The following is a 17,681-nucleotide window of genomic DNA, read 5'->3' on the forward strand; positions in this document are numbered from 1 at the left end:
GGGAAGAAAATTTCAGATGACTCCAGCCACCATATGATTGCAACTGTATGAAGGGCCTGAGTCAAGAATTCCAACAGTCCATCAAACCCAAAAGTAGAAGCAGTAAAACACTACTCAAACCACTAAATATTAGGAGTGGTTTGTTACTCAACAATAATCAAAACAATAATCATCTTTCCAACTTTAGAACATAAATAGGACCTTCAAATATCTGCTGAATAAAAGATAAGCTAAACTTCTTTAGTTCAAAAAATATTCAATAAGTACTTATTTTGCTAGGCAAGAATCTGCACGTCCAAGGTACAACATATCAGCATAACTGACAGATCTGTCCTCCATGGGACTTAACCACTCACCTTTCCCACAAGTTGTACAATTTCTGCCAGGTCTTCTTCTTCCTGCAGAATCTCCTTAGCTTTGGTCCTCAAAGGAACAAATTCTGTGAAGTGTTTGTCATAGTACTCATCCAAAGCACGCGTGTACTTGCTATAGCTGATTAGCCAGTTGACAGAGGGGAAATGCTTACGTTGAGCTAGTTTCTTATCTAAGCCCCAAAACACCTGATTTAAAAAGAAAACAAACATATACAATGATTTTTTCTTAAATAAAAAGCAGTAAAAAAAAGTTTTGTTTTTCTTTTTTAAGATTTTATTTATTCATGAGAAACAGAGAGAGAGAGAGAGAGAGGCAGAGACACAGGCAGAGAGAGAAGCAGGCTCCATGCAGGGAGCCTGATATGGGACTCAATCCTGAGACTCTGGGATCATGCCCTGAGCCAAAGGCAGACAGACGTTCAACTGCTGAGCCACCCAGGAGTCCCAAAATTGAAGTATATTTGTTTGTCCTAAGTATACAATTCTGTAATTTTTGGGTCAAATTATCAATCTTTTTAGTATATCCCACATATAATTGAAATAGAATAAAACTTAAAATATTAAAAAATATATTCCTTTTAATTTCAGGATGGATACTATCTATAAATCAAATTCAGGGGTCCCTGGGTGGCTCAGCGGTTTGGTGCCTGCCTTTGGCCCAGGGCACGATCCTGGAGACCCGGGATCAAGTCCCGCATGGGGCTCCTGGCAGGGAGCCTGCTTCTCCCTCTCCTCTGCCTGCGTCTCTGCCTCTCTCTCTCTCTATGTCTATCATAAATAAAAAAAAATAAGTTTAAAAAAATAAAAAATAAAAAAAATCAAATTCAAATTGTATCTGAATTTCCTTAATAGTGTGGTAAATCTGATAGTAAGAAGAAAATTAATGGGCTCTGCTGAAGATTTATTATGTTGCAATATAAACAGAGGAATCAGAAAATGCTTACTGAGATAGAATGGATTCTTCACTTTGGTCATACATCATGAAACATTCTGACTAAATTCAATTCCTTAAGGGCCAATCCAATAGGATCTTAACAGTCATTTTTCTGAGGCCATTCACATATATTTTATACATTCTTAACTTTGCTCCCCCTTTCTCTGCAATTTAAACTCAAAATGTGAGAGTTATATGAATACATCAACGTTTATTTTCTTTACTATAGCCCTAATTTGCATACATCCTTCATTTAGGCTTCTTCTGATGACCAGTTGACAAGCTATCCACTACAACTCATGCCTTGCGGCTGGGAAGCAGCTGTGTAGGCAGAAACTCCATTTTGCAGTTTTGCTTTCATCTGGGTGTGGCCAACAGAGTGAGTGGGGTGACTGCATCTGAGCCAAGAGTTCAGAGTGGGTGTGCCTTCTCCACAGTTTCCCTCAGGCTAGCCAGACACAGACAGTTACCAGGCTAAGCGACTGTGGAGCCCCAAGCTGGAAGGAACCCTGGTCTCTGAATTATTAGTGGAAAAAAGCTGCCCTCTGACACGATCATCTGCTTTAGACCATACTACAAGAAAAAAGATGCTTTAGACCATACTACAAGAAAAAAGAAACTTCTACTGAGTTTTTGCCATTATGCATCTTTAGGCCTATTTGTTTTTGCAACTAGGGGCTACTCTCACCTAAAGGGTAGTATTATTCTAACACTAATAAAACTTTGCTATTCCTGATGTATTTTCCACTTACAGAAATTAGGTTTGTTCTAAATCTTACACAAAGAGCTAAGCTCTCAGTGACAAGAATATTCCTAAAACAAATTTTCCTACTGCTTACTCTTTAGTGAATAAATTAAATACTTCACGATGATTTAGATAACATTAGAGAAGAAGCAGGGAGGGAAAGCTCAGAAGTTGACTACGCTAGGAAAAGATATACCTGAACAATACCAAGAGTAGCAGATGTAACTGGATCAGAAAAATCACCACCAGGCGGAGAGACTCTAAATTTAAAAGGAAAAAAAAACTCATTAGAAAGTTCAAGTAACTGGTATATGAAAAAAAAAATTGTTTGAGAGTCAATATTTTAATATTATTTTATTGTTAACTTTAGAACTAACTTTTAGAACTTCAGAACTAAACTTTAGAAATAAGAAAAACTTACAGAACAAATACTGATTAAAATAAGTCCTAAGTTGCAAATAACAACAGTAACTACAAAATGCCTTCTAGTATGAGAAATGAGAGAATCAGTTTCGTGATTCTAATCAAAAGATGAAACAGGAAGGAAGAAAAAGCTCTAAGAACAAAGGGGTTTTATGTAGTGATCATGGATCTTTACTGTGTTTTTACCATGATATAACCTTATCTTAATGTCTATAATTTTCTAAGTTATTCTTAAGATATTGTGACTTAAATATAATAAACCAGTGAAGCTAAATAACCATAATATGCAGAAAAAACCTACACAATTACATTGTAAAGAGCTCTCTAAATGACCCTGGAGTCCAATCTTGGTTAAGAACCACTACCCTCAGAGGAAACTAAATTTTTTCTCTTTAAAATAAATGACTTTTAATTTTTATTTTGAAAAGGAAAAAGTTTATGTGCTTACGCTCCTACAATGCTGACACTTCCTTCTCTTTCAGGATTTCCAAGACATTTTACCCTGCCTGCTCGCTCATAGAAAGAGGCCAGACGGGCACCAAGATATGCAGGATATCCACTATCTGAAAAAAACAAAAAGAAATTTAAGAGAGGTTCTAAGCCAGTCCTAAAAATACTATCAACCTTCTTACATGATAAGCAATACAAAAACTCACCTGCAGGCATTTCAGCTAAGCGACCAGAGATTTCTCTAAGGGCCTCTGCCCATCTAGAGGTAGAGTCAGCCATCATACTGACGTGATAACCCATGTCACGGAAATATTCTGACAGCGTAATTCCTAAATTGGGAAGAGTATCACAAGTTAAAATTCTACAATGTAGAATCTTGACTTTGTCACCCCTCCTACGAAAACTTTAAAGGAATAGGTACATGAGGTAGACTGCTAGTTGTTCACCAAAATCTGTTCTCCCTTTTTTTGTGCACACAGCTGAATTATGTTTCCAGGCCTCCTTACTATTAGATGACCATGTAACTGACTTCTAGCCGATCAAATGAAAGTCAAAGTAATGAGTTCCATCATTAGGCAAGCCACACATCCTTCCATGCTTTTTATTCCTTTTGGCTTACTGAGATAAAGAGGACTCCCAGGAGTCCTGGGAGTCATGAGCTGAAAATAGAAGAGTACTTTTCAGCTTGGGTCCCAGCCCAGACTGACAATAAAAAAAGTGTCCCCTGACCTCTTAAAAAAAAAAACATATTATTGAGCAATGACAAGTTTGGATTTATTTATAGCCATAGCCTATTCTAATATAATATAGATTTTAAAAAGTAAGAAAAGATATTTTCCCTATTCTTTGCTTAGAAAATTAAGTCTGAAATTAATTTCCACTGGAGTTATTTTTTTTTTTTTTTTTTTATGATAGTCAGAGAGAGAGGCAGAGACATAGGCAGAGGGAGAAGGAGGCTCCATGCACCGGGAGCCCAATGTGGGATTCGATCCCGGGTCTCCAGGATCGCGCCCTGGGCCAAAGGCAGGCACCAAACCGCTGCACCACCCAGGGATCCCCTCCACTGGAGCTTTTATCTACATATCACACATACATATACTAAAAACTCCCAACTAATTAGCCTATTTGGTTACTTTTCAAAAGTAACAAATTTCATTAACCTGAGTAATATCTTAATTATCCAGATTATTCTGCTGTGCATATCAGGTTCTGATAAATCAGAATCACTTATGATAAACCACGTAGAAGAAACTAATATACAAAAGGAAGTTCTGGGTTCTATTTCCTATTCTGACATTAACCTCAGCAAACTAGCTTCATTTCCCAGTGTGTAACTCTTGTTCTGTCTACCTGTACATATCAGATGAAATGATATATATAAATGTCCTCTGAAAAGTACAAAGTACTATGCAACTCTAAGATATTAGAAAATCATAGTTGTTAATACATTGTAAGAGTCCCAGAATCTAACACATTTTTTATTTACCAGTAAAGAAACAGAGGTTTATATAAGTAAAACTAAACAGTGCTCAAAACTTCAGCACTTTACTATTTATCCCATTACATCTTTCAGAATAAGAAATACTGATATCTGTGGCTTCTTAAAAATGATTCCATAAACAAAGTCTTCAAAAAATATCACTTATTATTAAGGCTTAAAAAAACACATTTGTCATGACACTTTTCAATCTGATGATGGGATCAGGTCCTCTTCTACACAAGCATGGCTGCATTTTCAGTCTCTGTGATGTTCATTAATGCTTGTGTATTAGAAGGACATGGTGGAAGAGACGGATACACATGAGTAAGCTTCAAAGGAGTTCCACAGACCTAACAATATCAGTGCCTACCAGTTAAAAAAAAAAAAAAAACAAAAACACCTCAGACAAAATCAAAAGATGAACAAACTAGGAAAACACTGGCAACTCATGACAGATAAAAGACCAATTTCAAAGGGCTTTTATAAATCAGTATGAAAAGGCACTCCTATCTAAAAGGAACATAGCAGAAAATAGTTTTCAAATGGTTAATACAGATAGGAAAGGTGCTAGCCCACTGAAAGAAATACAGACTGAATAGGTATCTAATAAAGCAGAAACAGTAAAATGCTAATTGTCAAATCTAGGTGCTGAGGACATGAGTGTTCACTGTAATGTTCTTTCAAATTTCTATGTGTTTGATAATTATCCTAAGAAAGTGTTACAAATCCTAGCAAAGGTGAAGATGTAGAGAAATAGAACTCTTACTCACTCTTATCCTTTTCGAAGAGCTACCAAAATCTAAAATGTATATTGATAGTTGTATGCTTGGAAATTTTAGTTCTATAAACTTACCTTACAAATGCACAAAGAAACATGCATAAAATATGAAAAGAAACCATAAAAAACACACATAAGGATGTTTTGTGATGCAAGGTTTGTGATAGCAAAAAAAAAAAAAAAAAATCAAAAACAAAAACAAAAACAAAAAAACAAAAAAAAAAAAAGCCCATTATCAATAATCCAAATGTCTACCAGAAAGATGCTATTTAAATAGGTTATGAGGTAGCCATATAGCTGGGATGCTGTGCAGCTATTTATGGAAAACTTCCTGTTTTAAAATAAGTAGATGAATATGTCACTTTTCCCTTCTCATAAAAGTAATCATCAAACAAGGAGAACGAGAAATATAAAAACTCTATTATCAAAAACTAGGGGATATGTTTAGCTCCACAACAAAATAATGAGAAAAGCCACCTAAATGATGTAAAACCCAAACAAGGCCATGGAAGACACTAAGAACTGACCAGAAACTGCACATCTCAAAGTAAACTTCAGCAAGAGAGAGGCAAAAACAAAAATCCTTTGAAACCCTGCACAAAGGATACAAGCAAGGTTCCTTGGAACTAGTTTGACATCAAGGAGAAGCAGGGATATGGCAACAAACAAAACACATGTAGGCACCCCTTTACAATAAAGAAAAAGTGGTGGAAGAGAAAGACTTCATTGTAAGTGACCTTGCAACTGCAGATATCTGTTGGCAGGAGAGAAGAGCAAAATAACTTACTTATACAACTCCATGCCATAACAAACTTCACAGATTCCCATGAAGAAATCCTGCCATCCCCTCCCATTTCCTGCAAAGGTGAATAATAGTTACAATACACTTGAGTATAGGAACTACACAAAAATACAAGAAGAAAACAAAAAGAGCAAATATAATGATGGCCAAAGAAACTGCCAAGGCACAGATGAAAACTATGATCACTTTTAATTAATGAAAGATGTTAATAACACATTCTATCACAAAATAAAATCTCAAGGAGTATATAGTAAGCTCAGCAAAACTCAACAAAGAACTGGAAGAAAAAACAAAGCTATTACAGAAATGAAGGTTTCATTAGAAGCAAAGAATATGCTGATTATCCTGTGAGCAAATGGACAAAAGGTTAAATAAAAAGAATCAGAGAGAAAAGATATGTATGGAAAATAGATAAATAGGTCTAGTTTGAAGAGAATAACCATAAGGGAAGAGAAAAAATTTCAGAAACAATTCTTGAAAACTGTCCAAAATAAACGATATATTCATAGATTGAAAAGACATAAGTTTCAGGGAAAAATTCATCAAAACTATCGATACTGGCATATATCCTTATAAAGTTACAAAACTTTAAATTTAAGGAGAAATTCCTTTGGGCACAAAGAATAATCACTTATAAAAAGAAAAAAAAAGCAGGTCAGCTTCAGATCTCTACCTTGCATTTTTTATTTTTTATTATTTATTTAAGATTTATTTATTCATCACACACACACACACACACACACACACAGAGGCAGAGACATAGGAAGAGGGAGAAGTAGGCTCCCTCAAGGAGCCCAATGTGGGACTTGACCCAGGCATTCCAGGATCATGCCCTGAGCTGAAGGCAGACAGACGTTCAGCCGCTGAGCCACCCAGGCATCCCATACCTTGCATTTTTAAAAAAAGATTTATTTACTCATTTTGAGATAGAGAGTGAGAGAGAGAGCTCACACAAAGGAGCACAGCAAGAGAGAGAGAGGAAAAGGGAGAGAGAATCCTAAGCAGACTGCGTTCTGAGCGTAAGGCCCAATGCACAGCTCAATCCCATGACCTATGATCATGACCTAAGCTGAAACCAAGAGTTGGAGGCCCACCTGACTACCAAGCCACCCCTCTTCTCTTCCTAGGATTAAATGCTAGAATAAGAGGTCTCAAGGAAACAAACATTGACCCAAAATATTTATATCCAGCCAAACTACTATGAAAATTTAAAAGGAGTGCAGGGACACCTGGCTGTCACAGTTAGAAGAGCGTTTAAGCCTTGATCTCGGGGGTTGTTAGTTTGAGCCCCTTAAAAGGTATACAGATTAAAGAGAAAGAAAAATGAAAAAATTTAAAGGCAGTGGAATAAAAACAAACTTATGAAGACAAAAAAGAATCCATGGAATCAGTTTCCTTGAGCCTTTCTTGAAGAAACTTAGAAAAGTCAGATTTTAATAAACCATGAAACAGATGAAGAAACTGTAGCCAAAAGACTGCTGTGGGGACGGATTCCATCTTACTCTAGGTTCAAGACCAGTGATGTCATTTTATGGTCATGCTGGCTTTAAACTTAAGAACAGATATAAACTGCTTTTTTTAAAAAAAAAAGATTTATGTTAGAGAGAGAGAGAGAGAAAGAGCAAGTGAGTGGGGGGAAGGGGCAGAAGGAGAGGGAGAGATATCCCCAAGTAGACACCCCAAGCATGAGAGCTGAGCATGGGGCCTGATGTGAGGCTTGATCTGAAGACCCTGAGATCATGATCTGAGCCAAAATCAAGAGTTGGATGCTTAACCGACTGGGCCACCAATGTACCCCCAGATGTAAACTGCTTTTATTCTAATTTGTATACTCACCAGTATAAATAGAAGCTTCTCTAGCAGCCACAGGCATATTGGAGGTATTGGCTACCAAAGCTGTCCTCTTCATAATTGACTCCACCTTACCATCAACTTCCATTGTGAGCTAAAGGCAAACAATCTATTTTGATATTCTAATATCCAAACAGAACATTTTAGTCCCCCCTTTTACAATTTACCCATATTTAATCCCTCTTATAATCAGTTTTCCCAAAGTAAAATTTCCCATCACTCTAACCTCTTCTCCCTGTCCACTATGGTGTAAAGACAGGAATTATTTCCACTTCATAAATGAAATTCATTATTTTATGGAAAGAGGAATATTACTTTAGCAAGCCAGTAAATCATATAAAGCTGATATTGAAGCTCCCACCTATAAATAGTCTATTTTATATCTTTCTCTTAATAACTGACAACCACCAGATCATAAAAAGAAACTTTAAAGTATTTAACTGAAAAAAAATCAAATTCCTTTCCTTAGATATACAAATTGAATCACAAATATAATTAGAAAATTCCTTAAGAGATCCTTGACGAATGAGAACATTGCTCCAGAGCCAACACAAAGCTTTACTAGTTGCCACTGAAAGTCGATTAGTGGTATTTTCTCTAGAATGATATTTTAAGCTTTATATATACAGACCTCTGGGAAGTCCCGGAGGACTTCAGACATCTCATTTCCTCGTTCACCACATCCTACATAGATGATCACATCACTGTTGGAATACTTGGATAGAGATTGTGATATCACTGTCTTTCCACAGCCAAAAGCCCCTGGAATTGCAGTAGTTCCTCCCTGTACACATCTAAGCAAAGTAAACAAAGTATGGATTACTTTACTTGTTAATAAATACTAACAAATAAGTAGGTAAGTGACCCAGAAATACAAGTTAGAGAAAGCACTTTGAAATATTTTCATCTTTTTCTGTATCTATATCTGTATCTATGTATATATACACAAAGATAGATATACAGATACAAATACTGTAATTGTTCCCCCAGTTGATACCTAGAACAGTGTATATTTTTTATTATCATTAACCATCTCTACCATCTTTAATAGTTTGAAAGTGAGAACATATGCCATGAGATACATGGGGAAAAGGAATATGAAAACAGATAAAACAGTATTAATGATATTTAGAATGCTTATATTAATTAGTTGATGAAAGCACAAATACAGGAATTGAAGCTAAAAGACAAATTTAAACAACTTTTCTAAGTTGTCTTCTGAGGCAAAAAATAAGACCTAAGAAAAATCACATCCTGCTATAAAGGTTAATGAACAAAGTCTTTTATTAAGTAAGGTGTTATGCCAATCCCCTTTTATATATTGAGTATTTACAAAGTACTTCCTAGGCACTAAAAATTGCTTGGAGATGTTGAAGAGAGATCAGCAAATAAGATAGTCGTGTTACTGTAAGCACAGAGCTCACATTCTAGGGGATAAAATGAAGAGTCAGCTGGTGATTACAGTGCCATTTAGCAGCTATGTTCAAACTTTCCCTAAGCAGTGGCAACGGAGAGTGAGCTACCCTTCACAGCAGAGGAAAGTGAATGTCGTGGTATGTGTCCATATGTCTGTGCACATGCTGTGTATGTAGAGCAGGAGGGTGTGGGTGGGAGAAATGAAATGCAATGCTAAGGGAAATTCTTTGCAATATTGTGTTTTATTATTATAAAATTCACAAAAACACTATAGTCTTAAAAATAATTATAGGTATCTTCAATATAAAACTAATATGCATTAAAATTTTTCGTCCTTCAAACTCTTCAGTGACTTTGATAAACTAAGAGGGCATGTCCATATTCGTTCTGTGGTTTTGTATACCTCTCTCAAATCACTTTTAACTTGAGTGGGGAGACAGGGTTGGGTGTGCCCCAGTTTGGAAGGTCAGCAATTCAATGTGAAAAGTGCTATCACAGAGAAAATCCAGGGCACTATAGGAGAACACAGGAAGGGATGTAAAGTCTGACACTGTATTGAAGTGGGCTTAGGAGAGCCTTCTGAGAGTAGCTAAGATCTGAAAGGAAAGAGAAACTAGCCAGACAGGAAAGAACATTCCTGGCAGAGAAAACAGCATACTCAAAGGCGCAGGGGCAAGAAAGAGCATTGCTTGAGGAACTGAGTCCTTTAGGATGCCTGGAAGATAGTATATAAGGAGACTGGGCAGTCAAGTGGCTGAGAGGTTACTGGAAGATAAGCAACAGCTAAATCACAGACTGTTTTGTAGGGAGTTAAGGAGTATTTGTTTTAAAAGCAATAAAGTGCACTGAGGAGTTTCAAGAAAAACAGTGCAGGACCAGATATGTGTTTTAGATGGGTCACAATATAGTATGGACAATCATTTAGAAAGAAGGCAAGACGGAAGAGAAGAAGTCTGTTTGTGATTATTGCAGAATTAGGGTAAGATCTTTAGGTAAAGTCATGGAGTAGGGATGAAAGATGTAGATAAAACATATCTAGGTAAGAGAATAAAAGCACTTGTTCAATAATTAGATGTGTGCACGTAAGACTGATCCTTGAGAGAAGTCACAGATTTTAGAGTAAGCATTTACTGGATGGATGATAGTGTCATCTGTTGAAAGCGGCAACAAAAAAGATGAGCAAGTTTCAAGGAAGAAAGTAGTGAATAAGATGCTGATTTTAGCTAGGAACATATTGACTTTGAGGCACCTCTAAGACGTTCAAAAGGAGAGGTGTGAACAGAAGTGAACATGTGAGTCTGGAACTCACATGAGATCTGGGAGGAAGATACAGATTTGGAAGTCATCAAATTACTATTTAAGTCATGAGGGTGAAAAAAACTCTATGAAATATCAAAATTAAGGGAGAAGGAACCTGAAATGGAGAATAAGAACTTGTATACAGAGGCTAACAGAAAAAACAAAGAAAGATGGTATTTCAAGGAGGAAGGAGTAGAAAGTAATATCCAAAGTTGTAGGAATTAAGGAAATACTAAAACTTATTTGTTGAATTATCAGTAATGGGAATGAACGATGATGTTAGTGAGAGTAGTTTCAACTGGGTGGGCAAGGCAACTGGCTGGGCACACCGAGTCAGAGTGGGAAACGTGGAGATGGCCAATTTGATCTTTCAAGAGGTCTGGCTATGAAGATGAGGAGACACAGAGTGGAAGGTAGAAAGGGGAAAAGGGTGGAGGGTAGATATTTTTTTATTAGATAGGAGATAAAAGGAAGATAACCTTTAAGGTTATCTAAAGGGAGATAACCTAAAGAGAGGTTTCTGAGGAGACAGGGGGCGGGATATACTTCAGAAAGAGGAAAGGAAGAAGGGACAAATGGAAGTATATATTAACTGAAGGAGTTTCAAATGTGATGGTCTCTAACTTCTCCATGGAGGCTCTAGCATGATCATTTGTTGCCACAGGAAGAAGGAAGAATGGAGCTGAGGCCCTGAGACAGGTGTAGAGGTCTGAAACAGCTGCTGCGGAGAGGGGGAACATGGTAAACAGGGAAATGCAGGACTGCAACCCAGTGGTGAGATACTAACCTGCACTGATTATCTGATTTTCTCAGTAGCCTGTGTGTAGACCTGGGAGGAGGTAGCTGGACTGATTTCACAGTTGGGATTTTGCCGGGTGGGTGTAACAAAAGAAAGAAATAAGAAATTGTAGTATACCAGCCAATATGCAGAAACTTGACAGCCTAATAAGCTTAAGCTAGATATTGAAGGATATGGAAACAAGAGGTGCTGACTAATAAGTCACAGGATCAAAGATCTTATGAGAAATAATGAGAACAACTCAGAGAATAGGTTTCAAGGGTCAGTGGGACATATGTGGGTTGGTGATCAAAGTTGAAGGAATTACTGTATCATGGCTTCAATCTTTTCTGTGAATTAAATGAAGTCATTTGTTGAAAGTAAAGCAGGGTATGGTGAAGCCTGAGAATTAAAGAGAAGAATTAAAAGAAGACTACTTTTTAAGTAGTCAAAGAAAATGGCAAAGAGCAGACTATAAATTAAGAATGAATTGTGGGCAGCACGGAGAGCTCCACTGATTTTAGAAACCATCGACTTATACTGATACCTATCTACTAATTCCAGCTATATTATTTGGGCACAGATTTACTTCTGGAAATTTTTTTCAGAAAGCTTTAGAAAAAAACCTTTCCTTTTGCTGGAAACTGTGAAACAATAAATCTTCAGTGATTTGACTCCATAATAAGCATTGGCAATATATGAATATATTTAACTAATTCACTGTTATTTCTCTAGATAAAATTTATTATAGGATTAGCACATGAAATCTTTATAAAGCAGGTAAACAACAAGCACATTTAATCTTCTGAGGAAAAACCACAGGGCACAGCTCAAACTTACGGAAAAAGGGCATCAAGGACCCTCTGGCCAGTCAACAAGGGATGATTAGCCGGCAGCTTCTCAGTGACAGGCCGAACTTGACGTACAGGCCATACTTGGACCATGCTAAACTTTTCCTTTATACCTTCAAATTCAAGCTCCAAGACAACATCCTATAAAAATGCAGCAGGATGTTAAATACAGTCAAATTTATGAATATGAACATTTCTTCCTCTAAAATCAAAGTAATCCAGATTCCTCTTGAGGGTAGAGAAGTGGTATGCAGAAGTGGAGAAGGAGATTTATACTTTTTCTTGTAATTCTTTATATATGATTCTCATTTTTTTTAACCAGGTATACTTATTACTGTTCCAATAACTAAAAAATAGGAGTTTTTGAGAAAGAGGTATTTTAAGTAACAGAGGAATAGTTAAATAAATTATATGGATACACACAGGGACAAGTCTTAAAAGATATAGAAGACACCCCTGGGACTGGGGGGAGAAATGAAAATTTTCATAATTTATTTTGTACTCTTTCATTTGTTTACTTTATTACTATGCTCTTATACTAAATAAAAATACTTATTCAGAACCCTAAAATATTTAATAACGTTAAATATTAAATATTTATAAAAGCAAAAAAGATGAGTAATACTCGAACATTTATGAACACTGAGATGGTTTCAACTATTCACAAATAATCCCAACATCCACACACCTACAGAAATCTGTAATTTTGTTGATACATGAATTTGAATTGTCTACCCCAGAGGGTTCCTTCCATGAAGGATGGAGTGTGAGTCTCTTAGCTAGTGAGTCAGGCTAACTGACTGCCTAGAATCCCAATCTTAACTCTTTCTGTTTCTATATTTTGTAGAGCACAGATTTACTCTTATTAAATAATTAGAAAATTATTATTTTACCATTGGGAACAGATTATTTGTTACAATGATCTTCTCAATAAAATTATCTTCATACCCACAGACTATTTTGACTTCACTATATGATATGATGTGACTATCAATAACACTAAAGGACTAAGTTTTAAATAGCTTATCCAGAGTTAGAATTCCTATAATCCAACATACAATTTATTATGTATATATAGATTGACAGTTAAAATCAAAGTAAGTCTATTCTATGCTTTACGAATCAGAGCTTTAATAATGTAGTATAAGTTAAGATGGTAGGAAAATGTTATACTATATATTGCTTTCCCTTTAAAAACAACTCCATATGTTCTGCTTTTTGTGTTCCCAAGCCCAAGTTTAAAGATAAAATCTTTATAAAAATCTTAAAAAAGGGACACTTGGGTGGCTCAGCATTTGAGTGCCTGCCTTCGGCCCAGGGCGTGATCCTGGAGTCCCAGGATTGTGTCCCATATCGGGCTCCCTGCGTGGAGCCTGCTTCTCCCTCTGCCCTTGTCTCTGCCTCTCTCTCTATGTCTCTCATGAATAAATAAAATCTTTTTATAGATTTTATTCCCTCAATTTATATATAGCATTTCAATGCATAAATCACATAAGCAGCACTTCAAATGATATCCAGAACACTTACCATTATTTGAAAGTAACAGGAAGTCCAAATGTCATACTTTGTTCTTATACTGACATTGCTACACTGATTAGATATAATGGATAGCCTATGCTATCACAAGATGGTAGATCACTCATAATTCAGGGATGCTAGAAATGTTCAAGGCATTTAGCTATTCAGCGTCCCAAAGACTCAAGCTAAATGATTTGGCAGATTTCAGGACAATACTAAGGATAAATCTGAACTTCTGTGCATTGCTAATTTGGAGAGTAATTTGACCATACCCACCAAATTTCAAAATGTACATATCCTTTGACCTAGTTCTTGCATTTCTAGGAATTTCCTTTATGTATACAAAATGTCCTGTTATCAGAGGCACCGGGGTGGCTCAGTTGGTAAAGCAGCTACTTTTGGATCAGGTCTTGATCCAGGATCCTGGGATGGAGTCCTGCATTGGGCTCCTTGCTCAACAGGGAGCCTGCTTCTGCTCTTCCCCCCACTCATGCATGCGTGCTCTCTCTATCTTAAATAATAAAATCCTTTAAGGCTCAGCAGTTTAGTGCCTGCAGCCCAGGGTGTGATCCTGAAGACCCGGATCAAGTCCCACGTCAGCCTCCCTGCATGGAGCCTGCTTCTCCCTCTTCCTGTGTCTCTGCCTCTCTCTCCTCTCAGTGTATTCTCATGAATAAATAAATAAATAAAATCTTTAAAAAAAATCTATTTTGTTAAAAAAAAAACAACAAAATGTCCTATTATCAAAATATTATAGCCCATTTCTTACACCATAAGTTTGGAAATGAACATTACTACAGAGACTAGTTAAATAACTTGTGGTAGTATAAGAGGCTGTAATATGTAATACTCAGCAGTATTAAGACAGATTCTCTGGAAAGATATGTCCTGGATTCAAATCCTGAGTCCTGGGCAGCTCGGTTGGCTCAGCGGTTTAGTGCAGCCTTCAGCTCAGGGCCTGACCCTGGAGACTGGGGATCCAGTCCCACGTCGGGCTTCCTGCGTGGAGTCTGCTTCTCCCTCTGCCTATGTCTCTGCCTCTCTCTCTGTGTCTCTCATGAATGAATAAATAAAATCTTTTTACAAAAATCTTAAAAAATAATTATAGGAATTATTTACAGGAAAAAAATAGGTGTTGGTGAGGATGTGGAGACAGGGGAAACTTCTTGTACTGTTGGTGGCAATGCAAACTGGTGCAGCTACTCTGAAAAACAGTATGGAGGTTCCTAAAAAAGTTAAAAGTAAACTACTCTATGATCTGGCAATTGCACTACTAGGTAATCACCCAAAAGATAAAAAATACTGATTCAAAGGGATACATGCACCTCAATGTTTATAGCAGCATTATCAACAATAGGCAAATTATGAGAAGAGCCCAAATGTCCATCCCTGATGAATGGATAAAGAAGAGGTGGTATGTGTACACAATGGAATATTACTTAGCCATAAAAAGAATGAAGTCTAGCTATCTGCAATGATGCAGATGGAGTGAAAGAATATTATCTTAAAAGCAAAGTAAGTCAGAGAGAGACAAATACCATAGGATTTCATTTGTATGTGGAATTTAAGAAAAACAGATGAACACGGGAAAAAAAAAGAGAAGCAAACCACAAAACAGACTCTTAACTGTAGGGAACAAACTGAGAGCTACTGGAGGGGTAGGGGATGGACTAAATGGATGAAAGGTCTTAAAGACAGAACTTGTGAGAGCACTAGGTGCTGTTATGTAACTGATAAATCACTAAATTCTAAGCCTGAAACTAGTATTACACTGTATGCTAACAAACAGGAATTTAAATAAAAAACTTGAAAAAAAAAATGAATAAGGGAATCTAACGTATAACATGATGACTGTAGTTAACAGTATTGTGTTATATACTTGAAAGTTGCTAACAGAGTAGAGCTTAAGTGTTCTCACCACACACACACATAAATTAAGTGCATGAAGTGTTCCGATGGAAGTGTTAACTAACCCTGTTGTAATCATTTTGCAATAAAGTATTAAATCATCATGGTAAAAAAAATATGGCAGTTATTTAAAACCGACATATTAAATATCAATTCTAGTACTATTTAGGACACTAAAATGGGACTACTATCAGGAAGGACCACACTATGAGATAAAGTTTATAAACTACTTACTGAGGTATCGTAATTTCCAGGTGGAGCAATATAAGTTACAGTTCCTCTGTTTCGTGGGGGTAACATGATTTTGTGTTTGATGAGTGAGTTCTCATTGACAATTCCATAAATATCTCCACCAGTGATGTGACTACCAACCTAGAGAACAAATGCATTCGCTGTTTAATGTTCAAATAAACATCAAGCTGTTTAATGTTCAAATAAATGTCAAATAGATTCATCCTTGATATTATTTAAATCATTTGCTTCACTTATCTTAAACATTTTAGTTCTACAATTCTTCTAGTAGATTTAAAGAGAAATTTAAACTATGCTTCTGTGGCCTATTTTTATTTGACAAAAGTACAAAAGAGTTCACTAAACATCCATTTCACATTCTTTCACCAACTTTAGAAATCTTGGTTACAAAGACATACCCGTAGGTTTTTGCAAGGTGTAAAATCCCATTTGACATCTCTACTAAGAGCAGAGACGTTTACTCCTCTTGGAATGTAGATACTTTGAGTCTGACTGCTGATATCTGACAAAGGTCTCTGAATACCATCAAAGATAGCTCCCATGATGCCAGGCCCAAGCTCTACCGAGAGGGGTTTACCAGTACGGAGTACAGGATCTCCAACAGATACACCAGCTAGAAACAGTAGTTGAGGAAAACTCACTATGAAAGTTTAGAGACATTATAAGAAGGAAATACCACAGCTGAATGGGAAACAATACTTAAGCTAAAACAGAAATTCTCAAACTTGCTTAGTTTGCAACATCCTCAGTGTTTAACTTTTTCACAGCGATCTATAACAAAAGATATACCTAATAATTCCATTTATTAAAGTTTTATCCAACCAACTTAATAAATATGTATGTCCTAACAACTGTCACTTTTTTTTTCTTTAAGATTTTATTTATTTATTCATGAGAGACAGAGAGAGAGAGGCAGAGACACAGGCAGAGGGAGAAGTAGGCTCCACGCAGGGAGCCTGATGCAGGACTTGGTCCTAGAACTCCAGGATCATGCCCTGAGCTGAAGGCAGACACTCAACTGCTGAGCCACCCAGGCATCCCCTAACAACTGCCACTTTAAGAGAAAAGTATATATAGGTTGAAAGAAAAAAATGGTATTTTAATTTCATTTTTCAATAACAGTTCTTCATGGATGATTTCATGGGATATAAATACCTACTGGGCATTGTAAAATTTTCAAACCTTGGAATCAAACTGAATATCTGTTCCACTTTCAGCTTAACAATCACAACTCAGCTTTGCAGAGATATGACATCACTGACAAGAATATAGTGTCTTGAATAATGAAAGGGTCTATTAACTGAAGCTACTGGTTCATGTGACGTCTGACAACATGTCTAATATTCCTGTGTTAACATCAAAAATTTTAAATATCCTGGGATATCACATGAGTTTGGGGCAGCTGCCCAGGGTGCCTTCTGCACATTTTGGGAATCACAGAGCTAAAAACAGAAGCAATACATTGTTAATATATTATTTCATCTCTACTTAATACTCTGTTTCAACTACACTATTGAGGAATATCAGTCCCCAACAGGGGCAAAGTTTAAAGAATTTTACAGTGAATTCTCTCATATTGACCAGTTAGATCCTATCATTAACATTTTCTGATACTTTTATCACATACCTATCCATCTTCATAATACACATTTTTAAGTAAAATGTTTTACTTTTAAGTAGAAAAAGCAAGGTGTAGAATAGTGCATATAATATGCTATCTTTTGGGAATGAAGAGAAGAAAAATAACATTAATATTAGTTAACAAACTAGAAAGATATATAATAAAAGGAATTAGGGATCCCTGGGTGGCGCAGCGGTTTAC

The 17,681-nt window shown here is 36.3% G+C and overlaps 1 protein-coding gene across 5 annotated transcripts in view; it reads right to left on the minus strand.

The window, feature by feature from the left end:
• The window catches only part of ATP6V1A (ATPase H+ transporting V1 subunit A), a 65,545-nt gene that overhangs the window by 12,589 nt on the left and 35,275 nt on the right, over positions 1 to 17,681 (minus strand). For all 5 annotated transcript variants that reach the window (XM_072811682.1, XM_072811678.1, XM_072811679.1 and 2 more), the window contains exons 4-12: positions 16,258 to 16,472; positions 15,842 to 15,979; positions 12,171 to 12,322; positions 8,469 to 8,631; positions 7,823 to 7,931; positions 3,133 to 3,255; positions 2,925 to 3,039; positions 2,250 to 2,313; positions 357 to 560 (exon numbers count right to left, since the gene is read on the minus strand). In XM_072811682.1, the coding sequence (XP_072667783.1) occupies positions 357 to 560; positions 2,250 to 2,313; positions 2,925 to 3,039; positions 3,133 to 3,255; positions 7,823 to 7,931; positions 8,469 to 8,631; positions 12,171 to 12,322; positions 15,842 to 15,979; positions 16,258 to 16,472 (1,283 nt within the window). The remainder of the gene's footprint in view (positions 1 to 356; positions 561 to 2,249; positions 2,314 to 2,924; positions 3,040 to 3,132; positions 3,256 to 7,822; positions 7,932 to 8,468; positions 8,632 to 12,170; positions 12,323 to 15,841; positions 15,980 to 16,257; positions 16,473 to 17,681) is intronic.

The sequence above is a fragment of the Canis lupus genome, chromosome 35, assembly GCF_048164855.1.
Source record: "Canis lupus baileyi chromosome 35, mCanLup2.hap1, whole genome shotgun sequence".
In the NCBI taxonomy this organism is placed as follows: domain Eukaryota; kingdom Metazoa; phylum Chordata; class Mammalia; order Carnivora; family Canidae; genus Canis; species Canis lupus.